At 47.2% G+C, this 17,264-nt stretch overlaps 7 protein-coding genes across 7 annotated transcripts; 2 read left to right on the forward strand and 5 right to left on the reverse strand.

The window, feature by feature from the left end:
- Nucleotides 1–38: 38 nt before the first annotated feature.
- On the reverse strand, nt 39–628 carry BP5553_05057 (uncharacterized protein; the record flags this gene model as incomplete). Its single annotated transcript, XM_032013680.1, has 3 exons — nt 39–137; nt 171–397; nt 472–628. 3 exons carry the CDS (start codon nt 626–628, stop codon nt 39–41), a joined length of 483 nt encoding a protein of 160 aa, XP_031870280.1.
- A 1,924-nt stretch (nt 629–2,552) lies between these two features.
- Nucleotides 2,553–3,791, reverse strand: BP5553_05058 (Uncharacterized protein; the record flags this gene model as incomplete). Its single annotated transcript, XM_032013681.1, has 1 exon — nt 2,553–3,791. One exon carries the CDS (start codon nt 3,789–3,791, stop codon nt 2,553–2,555), a length of 1,239 nt encoding a protein of 412 aa, XP_031870281.1.
- Nucleotides 3,792–6,301: 2,510 nt separating this feature from the next.
- BP5553_05059 (Uncharacterized protein) lies at nt 6,302–7,915 on the forward strand (the record flags this gene model as incomplete). The annotated part of the gene is made up of 1 exon (XM_032013682.1): nt 6,302–7,915. The coding sequence occupies one exon, from the start codon at nt 6,302–6,304 to the stop codon at nt 7,913–7,915; it is 1,614 nt and encodes a 537-aa protein (XP_031870282.1).
- Nucleotides 7,916–8,396: 481 nt separating this feature from the next.
- Nucleotides 8,397–9,581, reverse strand: BP5553_05060 (Uncharacterized protein; the record flags this gene model as incomplete). Its single annotated transcript, XM_032013683.1, has 1 exon — nt 8,397–9,581. The coding sequence occupies one exon, from the start codon at nt 9,579–9,581 to the stop codon at nt 8,397–8,399; it is 1,185 nt and encodes a 394-aa protein (XP_031870283.1).
- A 2,095-nt stretch (nt 9,582–11,676) lies between these two features.
- BP5553_05061 (uncharacterized protein) lies at nt 11,677–12,381 on the forward strand (the record flags this gene model as incomplete). The annotated part of the gene is made up of 2 exons (XM_032013684.1): nt 11,677–12,232; nt 12,299–12,381. 2 exons carry the CDS (start codon nt 11,677–11,679, stop codon nt 12,379–12,381), a joined length of 639 nt encoding a protein of 212 aa, XP_031870284.1.
- A 617-nt stretch (nt 12,382–12,998) lies between these two features.
- BP5553_05062 (uncharacterized protein) lies at nt 12,999–13,859 on the reverse strand (the record flags this gene model as incomplete). Its single annotated transcript, XM_032013685.1, has 1 exon — nt 12,999–13,859. One exon carries the CDS (start codon nt 13,857–13,859, stop codon nt 12,999–13,001), a length of 861 nt encoding a protein of 286 aa, XP_031870285.1.
- A 643-nt stretch (nt 13,860–14,502) lies between these two features.
- Nucleotides 14,503–17,196, reverse strand: BP5553_05063 (uncharacterized protein; the record flags this gene model as incomplete). The annotated part of the gene is made up of 4 exons (XM_032013686.1): nt 14,503–15,705; nt 15,759–16,052; nt 16,359–16,492; nt 16,587–17,196. 4 exons carry the CDS (start codon nt 17,194–17,196, stop codon nt 14,503–14,505), a joined length of 2,241 nt encoding a protein of 746 aa, XP_031870286.1.
- Between the last annotated feature and the right edge of the window lie 68 nt (nt 17,197–17,264).

A 17,264-nucleotide genomic window follows, 5' to 3' on the forward strand; every position in this document is an offset into this window, starting at 1 on the left:
CCCGTTCATATTCATTTTATCAGATATCCAAGGTGCGCTTAACTAAGTAGGCCTACACTTCGTCGCAGCACAGTACCCACTGCAGCAATTGAGGGTAAAGCAACCTCCGGTACCGCCACCGCACCACTCGCATGAGGCTATAAATCCCATTAGCTTTTTTCATACAATACCCACCAAGGCTGAAAGAATAGGATCTGCGTACCATAAACAGGCAAGCAAGTCGAAGGGGGCTTCGGTGTCGGCCGACACGACACACTGATGATAGGCTCTGGTAAGCCCACGCCAATGAATCCATTTCCTTGGTCAGCAAGTGCGGGCTTGTCCTCGGCGACGAAGTTGCAGTAATTATAAGCGTCGAAGTCAGGGGATTCGATTATGTTGATGACCGAGTCATTGTCTAGTAAATTATCAGTATATTTTTGTCTAAATTAAGCCCATGGAAACTTGAGAGGGGAGTAAAATCGAACGCACTTGTATTGTAGCTTTGCCCATCTGCATACATATGCAATTGGTACTGGTATGCCGCGTGGTGGAATATAAGGGTGATGGGCTTATAACCGTTGAAGTCTTCATTCTGAGCTAGAGAGCACGCGGCGAAGAGGCCGAGTGAGAGGAGTGGGAGCTTCATCTTGCTTAACGGCTTGTCTTGAGTTTGATTTAGATTTATTGATTGATGATATATCGAATAATGAATCACGATCTTATTTGAAAATTTAAGAAGTCTGATCTGTTATATAAACGTATCGCGGGAGACGGCTGGGTACGTTGGGTAACTTGGGTTCATCGGGCCACGGCATACATCATTCAGCTCTTACGATACAGAAATGTTTTGATCGACGTGGTGATCGCAGTTTTCAGATTGTGCAACGAGCATAATATGTAATATTACTGTGTCGAGATCTCGTATTGCGCTTTAAACTCGCGTGAGAGGGTAAGCTGCGGCGGGAGATGTCGATCGGCTGAAGTCATCTGGGCAGGATACGAGCCTGGGCGATGAAGTAACCATTGAAATCAACGGGAAGAGAAAAGCGACACGAATCAGTCAGGAGATCTAGGAAGCACAAATCAATAAATTCTGAGCAGACAAACTTTGCGCCGTCATTACATAGTATGAGAGGAATTGTCAATATCGGCGGATGTCGACCCGAACAAGCCGTGAAAATAGGCAGAGTGACCGAATGATTATCGAACTGGTTGACGCCCAGTTATGTGTTGTCTCGTTGCAGAGCTCGAGCTGGGTTACCTCCCCTCCATTAGATTTAAGCTATTGTAGAAATGCCGGGATTGTACGTACAACTTTGTCCTCGGTCGACATAAGACACGTCATACTCGGTGCGATTTTAAAACCCGGAACTTTAATACCCCGCGCGGATGTAACTCCTAATTATTGACTTTTGTGTGGCGCAAGTATTCTCCGGGATTCCTCATTATTGGTGAATTAATGCCGGGGCTAATTCTTATATGCATAGGTACCTAGGTAGCTTCGTACTAGTAGCCTGGTTGTTGGTATTCAACACCATATGGAGCAGACAATCGACTGTAGATTATAGAAAACATAGGATCTCAATTGGACAAACTGCTCGAGTATACCTTTGATTTTTGACAGCTCTGAAGGTTCACATGCTATCAGTGGCTGTCTTGTAACTGATCAAATTAATAGGGTATGTTTCCCTGTTTGGTATAATCGAAACTATACAAGAGATAGACTAGACCTATGTATCGAGGGGAGAAGCGGCTGATTATACGAAGTCTATTTTAGAATTGAGGGGTCCAGATCTAACTCCCCACCATTTGTTCGTAGAAGAGAGAGGTCGGGGTAAATAAATGGAATAAAACATTCCTAAAGAGAAACTCGAAGAATGAGAGGTTACGACGGATTGAAAGGACAGTATCACATCTCTTTCCCAATCTTCAAACCTAAACATTCGATTGATCATAGCCTTCGGCCTTCCTAAAAGAAGAAGCGAAAGGTTAAGTTTACCTTGGTCAATAATGTTCACGAGCTGGTAGAGTGCTGCGGTACTGGCATAGCACTCATCATCTGCAATAGTACGACCGGTCGCGATTTCATTTATAATTCTCTCTATCTCGAGTCTTGGCTACCGTCTAAAGCATAAATTGTAAGCCATCACCCCTGGTTTTGGAGATCTGAAGGCTTGGGTGAAGCGAGTGGCAGAGTGCCCAAAGAAGCGGAACTGCGTAGGGTATCTCTTTGCTGGGCGGCCAAGCACATTGGCGGCTGAATTCAGGGATACAGTAATTGAAATGGGAATTTATCGGCGCCTGTAAAAGGTTAGTTGCTACATTCTAGAACCAAAAAATCATAAAATAAGGCTAAAAAGTGAAGTACCTGGTATGTAGTGATCAATTTGCGCAGTAGAGACGCGAGGACTTTGATGTTTGAAGGGAGCCATCGCTAGTGGTGCGGACGTGGACAACATGCAAGCTCTCTTAAAGGAGAAAGTGTTGGCGATGGTAACGAGGTGATTTAACGAGTCGCAGTCAATCTGCTCTTGATTTGGCGTGATTGAAGACTGTCTTTTATACCTCAGCTACAGCATGCCATTTTCAGACTCCTTCAACAGCCTGCTTTGTGGTAGCCTCTGCCAGCGAAAGCAATACTGCCCCATCTCCATGGCAGTACGTGTCGACCGCAGGCCCGTTTTCCAAATCGTCTCTCCATCCAAGGTTTTGCCGAGTTCGAAAGGTACATTGTAGTCTGGCGCTGTTGGTAGGTCCGGCGATATAAGCCGTTTGGGTGCATTAAGATATCGTTCCATGTCCCCACCGGATTTTCGTGTCGCTACCCATTCATTCAAAAAGTTGCGGAATGTCGATACGTCAGAGTCCAGTTTGCGGTTACGAGGCCACTCCGAGATACTCTGCACCATGTCCATATTTCGATCCCAGTGGGCAATACTCGTGAAGTGTGTATCGTTCGTAATGAGCTCGTATAGGGTGAATACGACGCCAGTCAGGTCATCTCGACCATCCAGCATGCCTTTCTTTCCGCATGCGACCCAATCAAAGTCGAAGAGAAGGAGCTTTTGTGTGTCGGGATCTATGAGTAGATTTCGGGGTGCAATGTCTTGATGCATGATTCCCAGTTCTAGGTTTAGGAAATCCACGAGTTGGGTAAGCTGTTGTAACCACTCAAATCGGAAAGGCACCCTTGGATTGTCGAGACTTCCACCTGGGATGTACTTTGTTGTAAATCCAATCACCCGCGACTCCACGTCCTCGAGGACAACGCGATCAAATGGCACTATATTAGGATGCAGCGGCAGACTTTTAACAACGCTTAGCTCATCCCAGGCCATCTGTAGTATCCGAGGCTTTGCACAGGGATAGAATTTAAAGGCAACCTTTTGAGGATTTCCGGATTCGTCGTCGTATAATGCGAGGTCAACCCCTGGTCCAAGCCGATCGAGTTCTTGGAGTTTGGAGTGCCGGATTATACGGCAATCGGCGAGAGATTTAACGGTCGAGAAGGGAAGATATGCAACAAACATAGTATCGTCCTCTTCAGGATCTGTAGAGACTCCAGTAAGGAGCCCATCGTCGTCAACTGTAACTGCGCGAACTTCTGGCGACAGGTAATCAGCGAATTGCGCCAAAACTTGACACTCTTTGTCCTCCTCAGGCGGAAAGAGCTTGGCGGTGCCTTTGACCTTGACCATGCGTAGTTGATCCCAATCCCAGACGTTGCATTCGGTTTCGGTTTTAGGGTTTTCTCTCGGGCCAAAGTAGCCCTGACCTTCGGAGAGGAATCTTTCCTGAGGCTTGATCATGGCGAAATGAAGACTCAGAAAAACGCGGTTGTAATCTTGCTTCGGTTGGCGAGCGATGTCTCGACACTGGCTGTGCCGTTGCTTTCCAGTATCAGTTTTAATTAGAGGTGACCGAGAGATTGGGGTCCAATAATGCCGCAAGCGACACGGTCGGTACAGTAACCTAACCGCCTAAAACGAAGCACGTATTGTTCCGAGCCTCCAGTGATACAAATCATAGGTCAAATTTTAATTTTTTGGAACCCTTTAGAGACCTTTAGGAAGTTATTGATTGGCTGTTAGAGCCACTAGCGTGTGAGATGATTCTTGAAATATCACAAGTTCAGAGACAGGTTCAAAACAAAAGCCTAAGAGTTGAGTGAATTTCCGTCGATCACGATGAGCATCCCCGAAAGATTATTATAAGTAGTGCAACCGTATCCAAAATTTCTTTTTTAATACCTTAGTCTTTTAGCTACTGTAAGTGCCATGTAGACCTACTATAATACAATTATTCTAGAATTAGGACTACCTGCCACTTAGATAAGTAAGCTTAGAAGAGCTAAGGGCGTCCCTGTAACATTTACCCATACCTAATTGTTCTGTATCAGGAATGCCTATCCTCCTCGGAGAGTAGGTACTCGAGTTCTTGATAATTACTTCTATATGCCAACCACCGTAGTAGCTTGACTAACACCCGCCGCGTACTCGTATGTTTTAACTGTATATTGCGTTGTATCTTGTACTATACAAAGGCGGGGAGCTAGCTACCGCTCTGTAGAATATCTTCCTCTGAGTGTCGATATACACATGCCCGATCTATCGCCCTCCTAGTCTACCCTAGCGTGTGACCATGTAATCTGAGGGCTAACCCAGGTCAGAGCAGGGATATATATGTATATATATATATTGGCTATCCGGAACAGTTTAATATAGTATCTGAGTATAAGTGGCCCGGCGAAAAGTCGCCCTGCGGGCGAACACCTACTTGTATATACCACTCCGTGGGGAGGTGCGTAAACGCGTGTTGACCCTGAATCTAGTTATTCTCTTGTTTTGAGCGTGTGTATTTGGATCGATATAAAATCAACTACTAATATTCCAGGCTATCAAGTAGCGTAATACCCGTGCTGTTATTGATTTAACATCCGGCGCGTTGAATTCACATCGGGACAACTCATGTTATAGTAGTTGAGAGTTCCTGGTACCAGCAATCCGTGACTCAATCTTAGGTGTACGAGTACAGTACTACCACATTCACAGCCTCACCGCGTGGAGGTGTTGAGTCGTCGTAGGCCTCGTCCATTCACTTCAACCCAAACACACTCTATCAATTGACATCCCTGATTGATTCCCATTAGTATCAAGCTTTCGAACCCGCCATCACCCTGGAAACTTCCAAACCCGCCATCACCTTGGAAGCTTTCGAGCCTGCCGTCACCTTTCAAGCTTTCGACCCTACCATCGCCTTTCCAATTTCACGGCCCTATCTTTGTCTAAAGCCCTCTGATAATATATGGAAGACCCAATTGCACCGCATAAAATGGGACGTGATGTCTACGAACGGCGAGTCAATAGCCCCGGCAACCCAAACAACTGTGCTTGCGGTTGGTACATTTACTACTCGAGCGTCTGCGGCCATCCGTATCAGGAGGTGGCGTATAAATGCGGCGCCAAAACTACAGCATCTGGTAAAGATGGCTTCTGCAAGACCCCGGCACCAAAACACATCGTCCCGGCACCACGGATCAACGCCAAGTGCAAATTATGCTAATTTGCAGTATTTGGGTGAGTGAGACACTCCGCCGATTCTGAGGAACTTACTAAATGTGTAATCTCAGGAACTATTACCGCACTGAGGCGTTCAAACAGATGCATGAGAAAGCGGCAGTGGTGTTGGTAGTGGACGGAAAGGGGGGGGAATACGACTACCCGTTGGCACGGTGATCGTGTGGGTGTGGGAGTAGGGGAGTGTTGGCGGCCTCAGGCCAACAGGTTATTGGAGGGGGGAGGGGGGTTTGGGAGTATGGCGCAGTATAGGAGCAAATCGGTGTTTTTCGCGAATAACGCCCTAGGAAGGCTATAATTCTCAGAGAGTCTCAAAATCCCTGGAACATTCGAATATTCCGCCGTAGAAAAGTGAGGTTATTCACAAATCCGTAGTAGCCTTCGTCCTCTGCAGCGCGACTCGAATAACTACGGTTTTGGGGTTAGATATAGAGAATGTTGTGGTGTTATTCCCGATATGTTCCTAATGCGCTTAGGGGTTAATTATTTGTAATCCGGGTCCGGACTAACCTATACCCGAGTTTGGTGCCTGGTAAGCCTATCGAAGCCCCTTCTGTTACCTAGCTAAGAAGGCATTATAATATTCCAAGGCTGCGAAACCTCGTTTCTCGATTAATCCAAGTCAGAAACTGACTGACGGCAGTAATATGTTGAGCTGTTCCTCGGAAAACCTTGACCTGGCCCGTTCGTGGATTTCCCAATGCATTCAACACCATGAGCTATGTGGGCTGGGAAATTCTTCAATGCAACCACGGCCTCGTCCAACGCGTCTGATTAACGTCCAAGATTCTAGCCGGCCTTTCCTACAGGTCATGGAGGAGGCATTAGAACCGTATCTCGCGCTCAGCTATCGGTGGGGTGAGAACAAGAAGGGCCAGACTTTGAAGTGCACCTACGAAACTTTCCAGCATTGTCTCCCACTCAATGACATCCCACGTACATGCTGGGACGCCATCCAGCTTACACGTATGCTCGGTTACAAATACCTTTGGATCGATGCCTTCTGCATTATACAGAACGACGAAACGGACAAGTCCCATGAACTAGTCAACATGGGCGACATATACCGTTATGCCTTATTCACCATCTATGCTAAACGCTCGTCGAGCTCGCAATCAGGCCTATTTGCACGGCAAGACAATCACATCAAATTAGAGGTCAGCGCCACTACAAAACAGAGTGCAGAGACGGCCAAGATAACGCTAGCCAGCATGTTCGATGGACCAGACCACCTTGAGGGACGCGGTTGGGTTCTTCAAGAAACGGTCCTCTCCTCGCGGCGTCTTGCCTTTGGAAATCGGATGAGCTGGAAGTGTACTATGGCACGGGCAGACGAGACCAGCCCCATTCCGCGGGCCAGGCATAATGCTCTGACCGATGGCTTCGCGGGTGACGTTGAGAAGCTACGATTATGGATGTTTGCACCAGCGCGGATGAGGGAGACGCCACGGCAGTCTTGGTTACGATGGAACCAATTTGACTCATGGTACGCCATTGTGGAAGCATACAGCGTTACGAGTCTTACATTCGTGTCAGACAACCTTCCTGCTCTGTCTGGCCTGGCCAAACTCTTACAACAGGCCCATGGCGCGACTTATGCAGCAGGCCTGTGGACGGATGACCTCCAGGTTGGTTTAACATGGTATGTTGCAAGCAACGATGAACGCAAGGTACCTCGGCGCAGAGACATGGCGCCATCGTGGTCCTGGGCGGCTGTAGGCAAGGTAAGAATTAAGTTCCGATCGTGGCCGAGCAAATCAGTCCATATCGTCTCTGAAGGGGTGGAGTTGCTTGAGGCCTCATGCGTCCCAGAGATACCGCTCAATCCTTACGGCGCAATTAATAAGGGGAAGCTCAAACTCCGCATCCGCTTGAGGAAGGCGCTTCTGCGATGTAGTGCTGATTACACCCGTAGTCGTTTTGAATACAACCACGTTAGCGGTTTAGATTATCAGCTCTTTGGTAACATCGATAGTCGAGAGCAGCCGCGATACTTTGGGCTCATCCTAGATATAGAGACGAATCAGGTGATTGGTGAGGCTGCTCTCGATGCGCCAATCCATTTGAACCAGAGGCCTGTAGATGGCTTAGATGTGTCTCAAGAGATCGAGTTAAGTCCTTTATCATCTTTAGAAACGGAGGTTTGGTGTGGGCTTGTCCATGTTCAAAAGAAGGGAGAGAGGCACATCCTAACCGCTCTCATACTTGAGCCCGAGTTAGGTTCTGTATTGGTCTACCGCCGGCTAGGTGTGCTATTTCTTACTGACCGATCGTGGTTTGGCCCTAGCTCCAGTGCGCTGAATAGGTTCGATGAAGAGACCGGGGATGTTTTCATGGATGTTATTGATCTTGTGTAACTGCTCGGGCGTTATATGATGTTATATATTATTCGATGCAGTTTTACACCAACTATAAAATATCAGGTTTACTAGTCTATCCCCCCAGTTTCTTGTTAAGATAGCCTCAACTAATCAAGACAACTCGCCAAAAGAAGTATTCATGCTTTAATAGAGAGATAGATGCACACCTGTTATATAGAGATTCGACCCACAAAACGTCCTACCATCAGCTGCAGGTAGTCATGCAATTCTGTTAAGGTTTGGCGATGCTGAACTGAGGACTTTCAAGTATACGTCACATGTAAACAAATATAGCCTACTTTTACCTGTATATAACAAGGACTTCTCCACCTCTATTACTAGTATCGATCAACTCTTTCTACCTGTTTCGGTGCCTCCGAAAACACTGACAATAGATCTATCTTGTCTAATATATACGATTTGCACCTTCAATTCCCGTATCCATGGGATGAGTTCTGATGGGAGTGCTTATTTGGAGCTAAGCTGTGAAAGGTTGGAAATTACTACGTACATCGTGGAGAGAAATGCGCGGAGGAACATCTGCTGTAGCACCTTGGGCAACACTCCTTAGTAGCTGTTTCTCCAATTCATTACTTGAAGCACTAGCCATTGCTGATAACATCGTCCCGAGTGCCCAAATATCATTCTGTATCCGTGATTCGATATTTTGAGACAGAGGGTCAGGTAGGTCTCGCATCTCCGGCGACAGCCACTCGTGAGTTACGCCTCCAATTCCGCTGATATCGATCAATATAGCATTGAAGTCTACGCTGATAACAATATTTTGAGGCTTTAAATCCATATGCGTTATGCCAGCCTTATGAATATAGGCAAGGGTGCTGGCGATCTGAACCGCGAATCGTTGCCACGGCCAGTCCATCTTGGATTTTGACGCTTGCAAAGCATCTAGAAGTGTACCATTTGGGTAATACTCCAGCAGGATCCCTCGTAGTACGGTCGGGGTATTGCCTACAGTCTCAGCAGTTTGATATGGATTTTTCGAGACGACGGCAGCAACGAGCCGCACAACACCTTTAGTTCCGCGTAATAGTTCCAAGTTTCGCAGCTCTTGTTCTAACGCTTCGCTATCCCTCGGTTCATAAAACGGCCGGTCTACTTCCTTATAAACGTATAAAGTCTCATCGTAATCAACGCTGACCTGGTATACGCCTGCACTAAGTTGTTGTTTCTTCCTAATTTCCGACAAGTCCTTTGTAGGGGTGCTGCTGCCGCATCTATCGTAGAACGGAAACCGCACCCGGAATGGGTCTTCTCGTATATGGAACCATAGATGGTCGACAATAGGGGCATATTCGCTTTCCGTATCCAGCGCCCCCTTTAACTGTAGTCTCTGGCCTTGAGTAGCGGCATCGTGATGGCGCGTAACGGCAAGTTCCGTAACCGTGTTATTCAAGAGGGGTATCAGGTCGAAATCGATGCAACTGCAGAGGTTCTCGAGATCTTGTCGCCGTTTTGTTACCCTGGCGAAGGTGGTGGTCGGGGCAGATTGAAGCGTGCCTTGAAAAGCAACTTTAACATGCCACTTGAGGTGAGCGACATGTATAACAAGGCCTAGCGAGCGATCTTGAGGCTCTGTTCCTTTGTCCCTTATCTCCTCCTTGTAGGTCCTACGTGGGAAGCTAATGGTCCGCGTGTCCGTCATGAGGCAGGGTGAGCTCGTAGTAGGGGGGGGACTTCAGGGCCCCGAGCCAGGAGTGTGGAGATAAACGGTGTCAACCGAGCGTATCGTAGCCTTATCGATTGCTCGGCTCAGCCTTATGGGTTACTTCACCTCCCCGTCTCATCATCAATCATAAACATCACGTTAATATGCAGTCCAAAATATGGGCATCCACCATTCCGCTTCACTTAACGCACCCATCTTCGCCCACGCCCTATGTTATCCAAATCCCGCGCGTCTCGTACCTACCCCTCCTATTGCCCCGTCTCACGACGTTCTTTGGCCCATGCTCAAGCTTCTCCTACGAGGGCATCCTGCTCAAGACGTTGCCAGTTGGTCTACTCTATGACCTCTATCGGCCCCCTCTGCCATGGCGTCTAATATTAGGCGATGGTCCGTTGTATGATATACATGATACGTTCATCAATAGCGTAAAGGAAGTACGTCCTGCGGTCTAAAAATATACTGGCGAGGGGGAGAGATAAGCTAATGATGGGTGAGGAGGAATAAAGGCAGATTTTATGAGATATGGGACAGCAAAGGGCATCATGTCTATGTCAAAAGAAAATACGACGCAACTATGGGACTCTGTACAAGACAGTAAGCCCTGCTATTTCTGTTCCCTTGACGCCATTCCCAACGACGCCTCACTAATTCATATCGTATTAGACGACTACCTAGCCTTCTCGAAGATCTCGAACATTCTGCTCAACCCGTCTATACCCCTGAAGCATATCCCAATCCGAATATACATTCCTTCCTCCCCAACGCAAAACCCGTCCTCTCCCAATCCCGACGAGTCAACTTCCTCCCTCGGCTCCTTCAAAATCGTTCAGACACTCATTCCACCTCGTACGCCGGCACGCGAAATTCAAACTCTAGGCTCGGCGCTCAATAGTATACTCCCTAATTTATTCCCTAGCCGAAGAGATCCAATACTGGCAGAGCCGGTGCTACATGGCGCTGTAGTCCCTTTCCGGGCCCCACTTGAAGAGCTGATGCGCGAAGCGGCGTATGCAGATGGGTGGCTCCATCTGTGTGTTGTTATGATTGATGCTGAATGATGATACGTCGAATGGTCTTGGGGTGTGCAGAGGACTGGTGTGCGGAGGACTGGTGTGTGCTGGCTGTGATAAATGTAAGCACTGGGGCATGAGGATTGCGTGGGATGGTGCAATATTCTTTGAAAGGTCCGCATTTCTCCTTGGTTCGGTATGGCCGCTGGTTACCAAGGATACTTGAAGGCATTGCACCGCCCTCTCGCAATATCCCTAAGCTCACCTCTAATACCTATGCCAATGATCGGTGTGCTAAACAAGAGCACTCCACTTCGGTTGTCATTTACTTGAGGTTACATCTGCAGTCGGCCAGAAAACGGTTCAACAGCTGAGGGTCATCTTCAGTAGATTTATATTCACCATCTGGTGATATGCCCCTGCTCGAAGTGCATCATTGCAGCAATGCTTCTGCATCATCCGAGCACCCTGAGTACCTTTAAAGCCACCTCCTTTAAACACTGAATACGTTGGTTACCTCGATGGGGAAATATATAGAACAAGTGATAAATATGAGGGGTTCTAGGGACTTTTATGCTTGGGTCTAAAGCTTTAGAAATATTTTTTCTGAAAACATAGCTCCAAACCAGATGAACGGAATCATGTGCTAATGCTGTACGATATTTTCCTTCCGAAATCCTCTACTCCTTACTCTATAGCTTCAAGGAGAGCTAGCTCTACTCTTCGGGGTTATTATAGACTAGTTGAGGGCTAATTTACACTGACCTGACCCACATTGCTTGAGTTTGGAACTGTGAGCCGTCTTGATGGAGGAAGATCATCCACTGGGAACACAAGCCACTATGCATCCGAAGAAAATCTAGATCGGCGGGACAGGAAGAGCATTATCATGAATCAGATCACCGAACTGCATCAATAGGCTGAATTGATACTGCAGGATCCGGCTATGGAGGAACAACCAGTAGTGCTGGCAATCCCCATACCCTTTTAAATCCAATGCATCCTTTTGATCCTCCTCTCTTAATTCATTATTTCTTCAAAACTTACATTTGCCAAGAACCATGAGGCTCTTCTCAATAGCCCAGCTAGTGACACTTCTGGTGCCTCTGCTTCATCCGGATGGCTCGACTGCTCAGTCGCTCAGTGATCACCTCAACCCACCCTACGCGCTGCGAGTTTTATCCCCTCACAATTTCGTACATAAGGCATTAGTTCAAGCCGCAGATGGCACACCCGACGGTGCCGGGCTCTTTGTTCGGGATTGGAAGCGCTCGCCATTGTCTTCAGCCTGGCAATTCGAAGTCACGGGTCAGCTCAACGAGACACAGATGCTTAACGACACCGCCCAGTTGATTGTCATAGGATCTAAGATATACATGTGGTCACCTGAGCCAGCAACTATGAGAATGTCGGTCATAACTAAGTCTGCAGCGCAAAGTGGATTCCCCGGCACACCATGGCCGTCGGTCTATATTTCAGCGAAGTGGCAGTTCAACATTGCGAAAGATACGTTAACAGGAAAATGGATGCTGTTAAACCCCTATGACCACGGGGGCTGGACATCGCAGCTGAACACGCAACCTCCAGATGGTACATGGGCGATTCTTTGGTGGAACGGTGTGTGAATTGAGCTTTATTTTATCTTATGTTTCTCGTAAAGTAATACAGACTAATCAAGTACAGGCACTGCTGACGCTGAAGTGGATCCATCAAATGTTCCAATATCTCTTGAGGTTGTTTCTGTCCCGGATCTATTGGAGAGTTAGATAACATTTACCAACCAAAGTTACCAAAGTTTGAGGAAGAACACAATACCTATGTAGATTGACTAAAACGGCTACTTTGTATTGTTTTATCGCAATATTTGTTAAATCTGCGGTCCTTATATCTGCTTTTGGATATGATAGGTTATACAACTTGAGCGACAATAAGGCTTTTCTCATTTCAAGAACTTTGGAATCTTCTCCGTGATCTTTCAATATATCCATACACCGCAACATAGGAAAATGGCCCTGTAGTGTTTCATATTTTCTTCGTAATGGCTTTCATCGAAGTGTAGATAGTAGGATACGCAACTATACATCCAACGATAATATAAATGCCAGTCTGCCGATTTAAAGCCAAGCCAGGGGATAGATTGTAAGAGATTATGATAGTAGAAAACCAAGCACAAGGGCGTTCTTAAAAGACTTTACAATATAATTTCCATTTCGCGCGCCACACAGCGATGAACCTACTCTATCCTGTTCTCTTCATTCAAATGTTCCTCCACTCATAGCTCTTCAAATACTTGAGCAAAAAGCGTCGTTGCCGAAATAATTCCTATGCCTCTTCCAAGATTTTGTTAGTATATTTGCCTTACAGCATCTCAAAAACCAATCCATCAGCCAGCTTGGTTTCCCACCCTCATCCTCTGGGCTTGCAATCTACGTCGGTGGGACGCCAGCAATGCCTGGGCCTCGGAAATTTTCCTCCTTGTGCCAATAGACTCAGCCCTTTTACATATCTGACCCGAGATACGCAAAATCAGATTAATCGACTGCAAGTCTGCGAATTTAGTTGCCGACAATCCATCATGTCCAGCAGTAAGATTTCTCTCGGCTCCGATGACACGATCTATAGCCTTAACGATAGGCAATAGTTCTGATGCGTGGTACTGTGTAATCCAGGCCATGTGTCCTTCATGAGCCTGATCAGTCTTGTATAGTCGGTTCAGTGCTTCTGCGCGACGTCCATATTTCTTGAGCGGCCTCTTAGAGGTAGGCGGGGGAAGTTGATTAACCTCCCAATTGAAGTCAGGAAGCTTGCAGTTGCCATTGATATAACAAGTCCATATCTGTTTTTCTTCGAAACCCATCTGACCCATGGCCACATTCTCCGCTTCCCTGTCCTTAATTGCCAAGTACGCCGTAGCTTCCGAAATGCTTTTTCCGTCACGAATGACATTAATTATCGCTGCTAGCTTCGAGACGAGCTCGTCCAGACTATCTTCAAGTTCGGGAATCGGTAGAACTGATCCATACTTCTCCGTATGCTGAATTGGGTCTGCTGTTGTAAAGGTATTCGGAGGCGTCATTTTCGTTATGTCCACCGAGTGTATCGCTATATCCTCAGTAATTTCGGATGTGAAAGGCTTTCTCTTATCACCAACAGTCCGATGGCTCTTGCCCCCAAAACTTGGCTTCTTCGCTCGTAGGATCTTGTGATGAAGGATGCCGTTTTTGAAGGTTTCCAGTTGAAGCATAACAGTCTCGGCGTGATGGCTCGGCGATAGTTATAGAAACACCTCGATTCAGGAAGGAACGGCGAGAGCCACTTAGCCAAACTGAAAATGGAGTTCAAACATTCAGCGAAGGGGCAAGGTTGCGTCTTGAAGGTTGAAACCGTTTGCTCTCTCTCCACCCCCCGGGTGGTTGAACTAGCGAGCCGATGCATATATCTCTGCTGGATACATTGTAGCTTCAAACGGCGGGCAAGTACCTATGGCTCTCACCGCCGCTCGTAACTAGCCATTTCCTTGGAAGCAGAGCGGGAATCCCTTGACCCATGCTTGCACTTGGGAAAGAGAAGAGAGCGCAGCTAGGGAGAAGAAAGCGAATATTTATATGATTAGGTTTTCAGAAACATTGTAGGATTCAAAGACATTACCCGGACGGACCAAGGATACTGAATGCTTTTAACACGTCGTTGATATTTCTAGAAAATAAATGACTTGTAGTAATTTAAAGCGCGGGAATAATCTTGAAAACGGAATAGAAGTGCGGAAACCGCTAGAATTAATATAGTATATTACACCAGCGGCTCGTGTGAGCAAATTTCTATCTTTTAATCTAGGTAGGGAATACAAATACGTAGCGCGATTGATCATACACCCCGTCAGCATTTATTTATGCATCATCATCCTCCATTTCATCACCAGAGAACTCCTCGTATATCTCTTCGTCTTCATATATAGCTTCTGCTACCCCATCCATTTCCTCAACCACATCTTCATGGTTCCCACCAAAGCCTCCCTGCGGTGGTGAAAAAACAGTTTTCGGATTTGTTTCTTGTGCTGAAGAACCACCTCCACCTTGCTGAGCATGCTCCTCGAAGAATCCAAGTCCAGTCTTTTTCTTTCGGCCCTGCCTCACTGGCCTACCACTGGCAGTCATTGTTGAGGTCGCACCTCTCCTTTTTGCCTGGCCTCTCTTCCGTTTGCCATCTGTATTTTGAACCTCCTTGGCCTTCAAACGCTCATCCTCGTGATCCATCTCTGCTAACCTCTTCCTCGCCTCAACGAGCTGCGGCTTATCGCCCTCCCTCAGCGTTTTGTAGAGCCCCTTCCTCTCCTCCTCCCGCTCTTGACGCAATTGTTTCCTCCACACCTCAGTGGACCTTTTCCTATGCGAAAATACTGTCACGAGGTCGTCCTCCCCTTTCGATTCCTTAATATCAATGAGGCTCTCTAAGAACCTGGCTTGGTCCCTACGCTTTGGGCCAGCACGCACTCCGACATTGATGGAGAAATCTGAAGGACGTTCAAGCCGGTGCTTCAGTTCTGCATCGGCCCGTTTTGATTTGTGCTCAACTCTCAAGGGTCGGGAAATCAGACGTGCAGAGCTAGCGGCGAGGAGATCAACATTGCCAGGTAACGTCCGAATACTCGGAAGTGGATTTTGCTCATCGCGTTTTGTGAAGAGAAGCTCAGTACCTATATTCTCAGCCCATTTGCAGGAGAAAATACGGCCTTCGTAGGACACCAATGGATTATCCGTGTGCAGGTCCATAATTTGAATTTCTTGGGTATTCCGCTTCGCTTCTGGATTTTGTGGCATTGCATCCCCGCCTGTCATATCATCCAAGGGTGGAAATTCTCCCCCCTCATCTTCGTCCTCAGCTTCTACCTCAACGTCCACCTGTGAAGATGCTTCTATATCCTGCGCCGTACTGGCATCCTTTGGTTTGTACGTAGGGGCTGCACCTAAACCATGGCGCTTGTGTCGCCCTAAGGAAGGATTGAGCCACCGGGCCTTCGTGCTTGCCCCTGGCTTGGGCAGTCGCTTTTTTGGGAGCTCGGGGACAGTGAGGTCGAGGGTGACGTAGTATGTCTATAGAAAAAGAATTAGACTATGCTACTAACAATGGAAAGTGATGGACAAACATCAGTCTCAGTAGTAGAGTACTCATAGTCCCATTCTTCCGAGTCGTCAATGCTATTGTTTATAGAGGGCGTCGCCAATGTAGTCGTATATTGGTCTTGAGGAGGGGTAGCTTCGGCGTCCGGCAGGGTGTGGCTTTGCGCCATTGCTTTACTTGTAGGGGCGGTGGCTAGAATAGGAATATCGCCGCCGGAGATCGTAGGCGAAAGGCATCGGACTCCAGAGTAATGAATAGGGGGAGTGGCAATTCGAGAAGGCCGAGTTGAGGGCAGAATAGCTAAATTGGACGAACGACGCTGGAACTCGATTGACGGTCACCATGGGAAGAGGAAATATTTGGGTGCCTGAGGCTTAAAGTTCAAATAAACAAACAACCCCTTTTCGGGCCCCTTTCCCAATTCCCGTTCACGCCTTTCCCAGGTTCAGCTTGCCTCTACTTTATGTCAACCTGGGCACTTCTCGATATCGCCACAAGTCGAACCAAAGCTCTCATAGTGGCATTATTCGACTTAAGTTTACATTGGGGCATAAATCCATCAATTTCCATTGCTCTTCCAGACATCAGCTCATTTCACCAAAATCCCCTCTACATTAGGAATCACCTCATAATCAGGTTGATCCTCCAATTTCTTCAAATCGAGTTTACTCCATGACCCCGCTTGCTTCAACCACCTCTCCGTATCCCTAGTCATGGAGCATCCGGCAAATACATGCGGCCAGACGATATTGAGCATTGCTACTCAGCATCAGCATCAGCGTCAGTGATCATCGCCATCCTTGAACCGTAGGTAAAGTGGTAAGATAGGATACAGAGGAGGAAAGGAACTCACATTGATACCAAACCACTCCGCTTCCTGGCTTAGCCTTAACATGCTCGTAAAGAATCCAACAACCACCCTCCTTAATATACCCGTATAGGCTAACAATCATCTCTTTCGGCCTCGGCACCGAACAAAGACACTGAATGGTCACGACGGCATCAACACTCTCCTTCTCAACCCATTTTGTCCCTAAATCTTCAACACCCACGGGCACAATCACGTACTTGTCCTCCAATCCAGCCGCTTTAATCCTCTCCCTCAACAAAGGGTGATGATCCTTGTTCGGCTCCACACCGTAAATCTTGACGACTTTCTCGCGGTCAAAATGAGAGACCCATTCTCCTGAGCCTGGTCCGACATCAATGATGGTGCCGTAAGCTTGAGCAAGTAGTGGTATAACTTTGGGGGCTGCTCTTTCCCGCGCCACTGGACCAAAGTAGCGCCAGAACTGGGCGAACCAAGCGTCCTTGAAAGCCGACGGAGAAATGAATGCGCGGAGTTGGAAGTTGGCAAGAAGCGATATTATTGTGCGGGGAAGGTAGGATGTTCCTAGAAGCATGAAATAGAGAGGCTTCACGAGGTGGCAGATGACATCAAAGACTTTGGCGGGAGTTACCATCTTGACTAAGATGACCGGAAGATAGGTCGATATAGATATATGCTCCTAGATGAAAGATGGACACAATA

Source organism: Venustampulla echinocandica (genome assembly GCF_003357145.1).
Source record: "Venustampulla echinocandica strain BP 5553 chromosome Unknown scaffold_2, whole genome shotgun sequence".
NCBI lineage: Eukaryota > Fungi > Ascomycota > Leotiomycetes > Helotiales > Pleuroascaceae > Venustampulla > Venustampulla echinocandica.